The sequence below is a fragment of the Gavialis gangeticus genome, unplaced genomic scaffold (genome assembly GCF_001723915.1).
Source record: "Gavialis gangeticus isolate Ggan-Ray unplaced genomic scaffold, GavGan_comp1, whole genome shotgun sequence".
NCBI lineage: Eukaryota > Metazoa > Chordata > Crocodylia > Gavialidae > Gavialis > Gavialis gangeticus.
The window spans coordinates 49,371,506-49,381,202 of NW_017729030.1; the positions used below are offsets into that span (position 1 = coordinate 49,371,506).

Sequence of the window (9,697 nt, forward strand, 5' to 3'; positions counted from 1 at the left end):
AAAAAAAAAAAAAAAAAAAAAATAGGTACTTGCAGACATTAACATAAAGACCAAACAATATTTTCTATTTATTTAAAAAGCTTTAACATACAGAAGCAAACCCCTAATTATAAATGCATCATTATGCATAGATTTTACTGTTTACACCATACTGCTGGCTGCTTTTATTTTTCATCCAGGAATCTATTTAAACTTCAAGAATTCTTAAACATTCCACTGAGTTTCCTGGCCTCAGAACTGCTGTCTATCTTATCAAGTCATTGACCTCCAGCTGAAAACATTGCTCTAAAAAAAACAAAAAAAAACAAAACAAAAACCAAAGGAAAAGTCCAATCTTTAATAAAAGTGCATTAACTGTAGAATTGTTTAAATTCATAAATGGTTTAAACAAGTCAGTGAAAACACCACCCTGTGAATTAGCTTTTTGCATTATTGATTGTAAAGTATCTTTTAATAAGATTCTGATATTGCAAACTTTAGTCTTCTTCTATTTTACTTTGTGCAACTAAATAGTTACACAATGTGATGTAGTATTTCTGAAATACCAACTGAAGTACATCATTAAAACTATTTTACATTTTTAATTGTGTATACAATGTTTTTGCTGTATATCCCCATTTTTCCTTGCAACAAAATAAATTAGCTCAATCAACATAAGTCCATTTTTACAACAGACACTTTGAAGTTTATCTTTTTTATTTTGCAGGAGACAGATGCCTATTTCATTCTAAACAAATTCAAAATACTTTAACCTCTTTGTTGTAGCTAAAAACTATTTTTGCTGTACATGTCTTTTCAATAAAAAAGTGAGATGGCTATTCTGCTTAAGTGTTCTGGATAAGAGAATACTGCCTTTTAGAATATCTATATCCAATTATATCTACTACTTACATGATTTTTAACAAAAATCAATGAATGGTTTCATAAACAACAGGTGATTAAAGTAAAGGATTTATTGTAATCTGCTTACAGTTGTTTGCAAAGACAGACATACGTTTTTGCATAAAGATATAAATTGCTTTTTTAAAACTAATTTAGTGTGTTTAATTGTATGAAGTTTCTGTGAATTATGAATTGTACCAAACCAAGATTAAAGCAATAAGGTACAAAAATAAGAGCAAACAGATAATTTGGACTTGAGACAGGCATTTAACAGTGAAGTATAGAATATGGCTTTGCTAGTTTAATTAAGCAAAGTTACTTAGGGACAGAAAAAGAGCCAGTAACTTTGTTAATATAAAAAGCTACTGCAGACTGTATTCATCCAGAACCTGGAGTTGAATATACAATTTTAGGATTGTTGTTTTTAAGAAAAAGCAAACAAAAGGATGGTTTGATGACTGTTCTGTACAGTAAGCAACCAGTCTGCATGCTGTGTATTTCACATTGGAAGTTTGGGTTTCATATTGCTGTGCAGGTCAGTTGACTGTTTAAACGTCTGCCTATGAATTAAATGTCCAAAACTGAATAATTTATGAATGTGCGTATGAACAGATATAAAAAACCCCCTCTTTGAATACAGTCTGTACAGATTATCCATTGCATAAAGCCGGTGCCATTTAAAAAGACAAGTAGTGTTGATTGGGTCTCGCTTCAGAGTTTGGAATCAAAAAGGGGGTGTGATTCTTTATTTTTTTTTTTTTTTAACCTGGTATTTGCAAGAGTGCTCCATCCGGACTGGCTCAGAGAGATGCATTTTAAAAATGTCAGCCTTGTCCAGCCAGGACAGTTAGGAATTCTAACTCTGAAAAACTCTTCTACTTAACTGAGCACATGGTCAACCTCAGAGGAGTTCACCTGTCCTTTCTTCTACTCCAACATTATTCTTTTTATTTATAAAGTGTGAAATGATGCAAATTGCCCCGAAAGGTTGGACCTCAGACAAAACAATTTTGAGAAAAACCTTGAGTTCAACTTTTAGCGTGAATATTTCTCCCTGTTCATACTTAGGTCTGATTTTATTAAAACAGCAATTGTATTTATCGCTGAAACCCTACCTAGATAATCTGCCACTATCAGCATCTTGCCATTCAGCTTCACCAATCCAAATCTGTCCAGTTTACTTACTGTAGTGATTTGCATGTTCCCTTCGTCATACTCAGAGCTCACTCTCCCGCTGCACAATCAGAAGTTGTAATCTGACCTTTAAGACGTTGTATGCATCCAGTTGTAAAAGGAAAAAGTAAAGAATTTGGGAAGGTTTATTTTTTTTCCCCAAATTATTCAACATTTCATGATTTACTCTTACCCTTCGAGTAAAGGAGTACAGGGGAAAGCTTACTTTATCATATAGCTGGCAAAAGCTTTTGGGAGACTGCAAGTTGTCTTGTTAAATGAAACCTCCATAAAGCTGCAACCATGACATAATGTAGGTTTCTACAGAAATCCAAAGCAGAATTCCTAAAATGTGGTCAAGTCACATACACTTGGCAAGCAGTAGACAAAAAGGAGAAAAATGTACAGAAAAGTAGAAAGGTTTAAATACAACTGAAAAAGGTTTAAATGTGGGTATTTACAACAGACACTGTAGAATGGTAGATTAGATATGATGCTAAAAAAGGCACAGCTTTCCCTTTCTTAAATACACTGTAAACGGTTCATTATGCATGCAGAACATTTCACTTTACAAAAAATTACCTTGTTTGTTTAGACAAAGATAGTACTTAAATAGTCTCCAGCAAAATAGAATTCTTTCAAAAATACTTTCCCATTCATCCTATTCACCATTAAAGATTTTTTGTCTCATTTACAAAAGTTCCTTACACCTTATTTCAGGTCCTTCACAATTTATACATACAGCAATGTACAGTACAGCAAAAGACTGCGAAAAATTATTTGTAAAGCCAGCACAATAGATACTATAAATGGAAACTGGGGCATTTGTTTTAACATCTTATCCTTTTTAATTAAATAGTAAATGGACACTTAACACAGTGTATTATCACCTATGATGGATAATATGGGATAACAAATGCCTCAGGTGGGGATAACAAGAGTATTCCACACCAAATGTTCTGTTATTACTTTACACATTAGGGTTTTTGTATATATTTTTTTTACAAGAAAAGAATATTAATGCCCCATATTGACTTGACATTTTATGTGCAAACCAAGGGTAAGCTTTAAAAAGTTCGTATTAGTCCTTGAACCCTTTTAAAACAAGCAAACAATACCAGAAACTACATGGCATATTTAAAACTTCCATCTGTTAAAATATCAAAATCAAAGAGTTATTGACTAGATATGGCTTTTCATCCAGAGGAACGGGATCATTTCCTAAGTGTTTTGAGGATAAAGGGGATAATTTCCAGACATCTAGGTCTTGCCAGATCCAGGTCAACTGCCTTCCAATCCCCAAACCCTTCACATGATTTTCTACTATTCAGAGACTGTTGAACAAGTGTAAATAGCATGTTTAATTGTGGTTTCTTGGGTCCTTCATGAGTGTGGAATAACACAGGGAAACTTAAGGCAAAGTTCATTCATTAAGACATTTTCCATCACTTCCTGTGAAAGTACAGAGGCTTGGCATTCCCAGACTCCACCTTTGGTAGCTGGTCACTGATGATTTCCACCAGCATGGCTGGAAACTCGACTTTCAGTGCCTGAGACTCTCGGAAGGTGTAGAAACAGAATTCCAGTAAGTCAGTAACAAGCTAAAAGGCAAAAAGGCACATGGAGTTACTAAGGAACATGAGATGATAAATTCTGCGCACAAGCATACAATAGTGCATTGGAATATTACCAAGAAAAGATGTCTTTGTGCTAGTTTGCTTTCCAGAAGTAAAAATAACCCAAGTACCTGTTAGCTAATGCAGTCAACATCAGCAAATGGAGAAGAGAGAGAAACAAGATATCTTGTATTTGATATTTCTGGGTGTCAGCAATGGCATATTTGACTTCTCTAATGACCCACTGGCCTCCGCTGAAGTTGTGAGTGCTCACTGTCAATAAAGATTAAGCCTTCTACCCCTCTTTCACACTTTATACATTTCAGCTATCAGTCGTTGCGTCTCTTACTACCTGTCAAATGATCAGACATCCAGTAAATCAAGTAATTTGGTTAACTTTATTGAGCTATCCAGGGCAAAATTCATGTAAAACTCCAACTGCAATTTGAGTTTTGTCTGAAAGAAAGCAATGATTCTCAACCCTGTGTCTACTACTGGGCTAAGTCAATAGTATTCCTAGTCATACACCCATGTGCATATGTATGGTAAGAGAGAAAACAGTCACATTTATTTGCACTTTCTTGTATTTTATTTTTTAATATATACGTAGCACTTTCCATCTATTTACTGCCATCCAACTCACTAGTCCAGAGGAAAACTTAAGGCAATAAATATTTCTTTCAAGTATTATTAACAATTATTCATAATCTTTTCTTGTTGTTTTGCTTGGTTACAGCTTATTCCTCTCAATTTCTATAAAATTACAGCTTTGATTTTCCTTGTGGTTATCTTATACTTAAATGCCATTCTTTAGCTTCCTTAGAGTTGTGAGGACACTGATGGGTCTAACCTTGGCATAGCTCCTTTAGTGTGTGCCTGTCAGCCAATTTAATCTCAATATAAAGTGGTCCCACTACACATATACTATACTAGCAATTTAGGCTGGAATGCCACGAAGCAAGCAGACACCATGTTTTTTCAGTGGAAAGATTACTGTACAGCACAAAGCACTGACAACTCTAATCTGATTTCTACTTTCTCTCATTTTCTTCCTACTGTAACTTCTATTACTTGCAGATTAGACTCTTTATGTCTTGTCTACACCTTGTATGAACACAGACTCATAATCACAGAAAAGCAGGGCTGGAAGGGACCACAGGAGGTCATCCAGTCCAACCCCCTATTCAAGGCAGGATCATGCCTATCTAAACCATCCTACAGAAATGTTAGATTAACATATGCTAAACAATTTTGCGAATAGCGGTCTCGCACAACTGCCAAGTACACTGCCTTTAATATAAAAAACACCTTAACTTGATATGGGTAGAGAAGGGGGACATGGACACCAGGGCTGAGCAAAACAACATCATTTCATTTTGACGTTCATTTTGCCATTTCGAAGGGACAGTGTTTCATTTCATCATTTTGTTTTGTTTCATCACTGTTTTGACATGTTTTGACATTTCACCCATAGGCTATAATGGGGAATCATGAAAATGCCGAAACTTTCATTTCTTGCCTGATTCGGATGCAAATAGCAGGGATGGTAGACCCTTCTGAGGGCATGAAGCCTGCCACGTTTCAAGGAGATAGGTGCAGAGGTTTCTGGGAAACTCTACCTCAAAATCTTCAAAGGAAAACTCGTGACACTTGCCGGCAGCAGGAGCCTCCTGTTATTCGGCACAGATCCAGGGGCCCACACCCCTGGGTGGGTTGCACTGGATGACTCCTGAGGGTGCGGGCCCCTGGATCTGTAGTGGATGACAGGAAGCTGCTGCTGCCTGAGACCGGTGCTGGGCACAGGCTGCACCCAGCACCAGGGAAGATTGATGCTGCTGCTGGCCCCAGACAGCAGTGGCAGCCTCCTGTCATCCAGTACGCAGGTCCAGGGGCCCACACCCCTGGGAGGAGTCCAGCAGTGCTGGGAGTGCAGGTTGAGCTCTGTGGGGCTGGTGGAGCCAGTCAGAGTGCAGCCCTGGTTCTCCTTGCCTCCTGCCACAGGGCTGCACTCTGAGCTGCTCCGCAGCCCTATGGAGCTCAGCCCAGCGGCGGGAGGTGGGTAGACCCAGGAGTGTACTCCTCCTCCTGTCACCAGGCTGACCTCCATGGGGCTGCGGAGCCACTAGGAGTGCAGCCTTGGCTCTCCCCTGCCTCCCACCACTGGGTTGCTTTGAAACTCGAAACGTTTCAAGTGCCCTCATTTTGTTTAGAAGCTGTTTCAGAACTTTTTGTTTCATTTTGATTTCACTGTTTCCAGCTTGAAACACACTGAAACAGCTTCAAAACGAAACATTCAGCAAAATTTTGCACAGCCCTGGTGGACGCTGTCAATGTCCTGCCACTGCAAGGACAGAACGTAGTTGATTAAGACATCCTCAAGAGATCCAAGAAGAGGACCAGGTCCCTGCTACACCGGATGGCAAAATATGACTGCTTACTTCTTGTAGCGTGTTTAGCTTTGTGTTTTAGCCATTTTATAGGGCAATATTTTTCCCCTTTTGTAATATTCCATTCATAGACGTGCAAATTGCAACTTAAATTTCTAATGGCAGTGATGTGTTTAAGGGACAACTAAAAATGTAAAAGCTAAAAATCACATTTTACTGTTGTCAGGAGGAGCGCTCTTTAGTATTACAGTAATGATAAAAATGTGGCAAAGCTTGTTGCAGGACCCAACCTACATCTATGCAAGCTTTCATTGGTTAATGTTTGCTATAAATAGCACATGCCCTTCTTATAGTTATAACTACTGGTTTATAATTGCAATAGAAAGTAAATATCATTTAAAAATTGGGAGGGGGGGTTGCTTGTAATTTGTCTAAATGACATTCCAAAATCTTCCATTTTTTTAAAATGTCTCTCTGGGACTTGCTCACTGGCTTCACTTGCCCTGAAGTGAGAAGGAAATTGACTTGGGGCACCTTGTGTTTTCCAGCAAATGAGAGACCTGTATCTAGGTTTCAATTAGCAGATTTTTTCCCACTGCAGTTCACTGAATCATTGCTCCCAATGGCCAGACGCATCTAGTTTGTACGTGCACTGCTTCCTGTGCAGCCTCACTGAACAAAAGCTAAAGAATATTCCTGTTAAGAGAATATTAAAGTTACATGATTGAGCATTCAGAAGTCATGCACAACTAATGCTGCTCCCTTGTGTGTTTGCATGATGATAGGACTAATTATATGATCGGAGATGGTTTCAGTATTGTAGAATTTTTATACACGTATGACAACTCTCATTACTGAATATGCTTGTACACCACACAGACCCCAGTAAAATGAGAGGTAATGAATGTGTGTGCATCACTGTTTCTCGCAAACAGTTTACTTGGTAAGTTCATAACAGAAAAAACGGATACTGTTCTTTTATGAGTATGCAATGATGCAATTGAAGACTCAACATGCACATAGGTAGCAGATTTAGGGTACATATCTGACTTGCAGAACCTGGACTCCTTCAGTAAATTTCACCTGTTTACACACAGCTGGCCCATTTTGGTAGCTAATAAAATCAATAGATTTGATTCGCTCTCTCATTTGATCATTCATACAACTGCCAGCTGAGTCTAAAATTAGAGCTCTACCAATATATTGGTGCTATATTGGATCAGCAATGACAAAAGGAAAATTAACATTATCGGCTATTGGCTTTTTTTGGCCGGTATAGCTGATAATGTACTGATAAATATAATATGCCTTCTGGCTGGGGCCCCTGGATGCGCAGCATGCACATGGCCAGGAATGCAGCCAGGCAGTGTGAGAGCAGCGCCGTGCAGGTAAGTCTGCGGAGAGGCATGGGGGGTAGATAGAGGCCTCCATGGTGAGGGAAAGAGTGGGGACAGGGGCAGGGTGAATTCACTGTCAACCAGGACAGTGAATGGGACCCTGGGCCAGGGTGGGGAGTGGGACAGAGCAATAGGTGGCTCATCCAGGGAACATGGGCAGGGTAGGGAGAGGGTGTGGCTCCCTGTTCCTGTGCACACCCATAGGGGAGACAAGGAGGGGCATATACCCCCTGGATTTGTGCATGGGGTGGATGCAGGTTCTCCACTCTGCTGCCTTTGTCCTGGGAGCCAGGTGCCCAGCTGCACATCCTCTGCCCCCCTGGTGGCAGAGGGGGCGGCAAGTTGTACCTCCCGCCACTGGGCGGGCAGGAGACACAGCACAGCCAGTGCACAGGTCCTGGGGCAAAGGCAGCACGGTGGACTGCCCCAAGCCCATAGCAGGCAGCCTGCCTCCACCTTTGCCCCACTTGGCTCTGATCCTAAAAGCATCCCCATGCTTAATGGTGAAGGCGGTGCTTGAACTAAAGCTCATTTGATGAGTTTTAGTTCCAAGCGCCCCCACCACCATTTTTAAGCAGTGGGATGCTGATCCCTTGGACAAGCTGCCCATGGTTTCATCCCACTACCCCTCCTGCCAGGGTCCCATTCACTGCCCTGGCTGGGCAGCACCCCAGCCCCACTCGCTGCCTCACTGTGGAAGTTTCAATCTGCGTCCCCCATGCCCCTTCCTCCTCCACAGATTTATCTGCAGGTACTACCAAATGAATATTCTACACTTGTCCTAAGTGCCTGTGTGAAAGTCACAAAGAGAAACATGTCCATATAAAAATGGACCAAAATGTAACCAAGTTACATTTCCAGGCACAAAGGGAGTGAGGGGAACAATACTAATGATTCCTCTCCTAACAAGCCTACCTCATACCTATCACTTCCCCTGGCACAGGTTGTGCAAAGGTGTCTTTACAGTGTCCCAGGATACAGAAATGTCATTGGAAGTACCTGAACTGTCCTGCTCATAAGGCATCCCTCCTTCATCTGTTACTTTAAAATGTTCATCATAACTGTAGTGATGGGCACAGTATAAGTTTAAGTTTAATGTGCAATGAGTTAAGCCAGGTATTATCAAAGCTTTTCTGGAAAGTGAGAAGGAAGCTAACCAATTTAGAGTAGCTATTACTGGATTGATAATTGTTTTCTACAAAAGATTTAGCATGAGGTTTTAGGCCAGTGCATACTAACAGGATCGAGTAAATATGCCCCTATGACAAAGCAAGCTAGAGTGTGGTATATGTCAGCTACTGTTCAATAACTACCTGTGTGCATTTACTTTCTCTTCTCTAAGTGCAAGGTACTTTGCCCCTCACAGGAAGTGGATTGCTCCTCCCTCTGTTTACTGCAGTTTAATGAGTGCGGAATTTTTTCCTTCTATTTACAGAGTAGCTCAGTGGTTGTCAACCAGGGGTATGTGTACCCCTAGGGGTACTTTAAAAGGTAATAGGGGGTATGCAGAACTAATGTGGTCGATAAATGCCACGTGCGGCCACTAGAGCAGCCGGGTTTGGCTGGTAAATGTGTTGTGACAGAAGGGGGCGGGGTGGGGGCAGATCAAGGCCCCAGCAGTGGGGGAGGGAGTGGGGCTGGGGCAAAGGCAGGGGCTGCCCAGCCAAGCAGGGGCATGGGTACGGGGAACGGCCCCAGCCCACAGCAGCAGCCCACCCCACGCAGATCTGGGACACAGGTCCCCATGCTCATAGGCGACACATAGGAGGGACACGGGGGGGGCACATGCCCTCGCTGACCGGGGAGTGGGGAGTGCTGGCCGGTGCCTCCCCTGAGAAGCACTGGTTGGCAATCGGTCACTAGGGGACACCCTCTTCCTGGTCAGCGATCAGCCAGCCGCTGGTGCCACCCCTGAGCCAGGAGGCACCAGTCGCCCGTGCCCATGCCCTCCCAGGGGAGCACATAGCAGCGGAAGCCCCTCCTCATGTGGCTCCATCCCCCATTTTGCCTCAGCTGAGCAGCCCCTGCCCCAGCCCCACTTCCTCCCCCACTGCTGGGCTAGCCCACACCGCCCTACATGCAGCTCCAGGGACACCCCCCCATGCCCTCCCAGGGTGCATATAGTGGTGGGAGCTGCTCCACCCTCCCCGCAGCTCCCCACACCCTGCTCACAGCTTCATCCCATGCTCTGCCCTGGCTGTGCAGCACCTGCCCCAGCCCCAGCCCCACTCCTTCCCTCACT

The 9,697-nt window shown here is 42.1% G+C and overlaps 1 protein-coding gene across 4 annotated transcripts in view; it reads right to left on the bottom strand.

Annotated features, from left to right (window-relative positions):
* Positions 1-44: 44 nt before the first annotated feature.
* NR3C2 (nuclear receptor subfamily 3 group C member 2) overlaps positions 45-9,697 on the bottom strand; it is a 382,693-nt gene continuing 373,040 nt past the window's right edge. For all 4 annotated transcript variants that reach the window (XM_019522178.1, XM_019522177.1, XM_019522179.1 and 1 more), the window contains exon 9: positions 45-3,656. In XM_019522178.1, the coding sequence (XP_019377723.1) occupies positions 3,501-3,656 (156 nt within the window). In that variant the 3' untranslated portion in view covers positions 45-3,500. The remainder of the gene's footprint in view (positions 3,657-9,697) is intronic.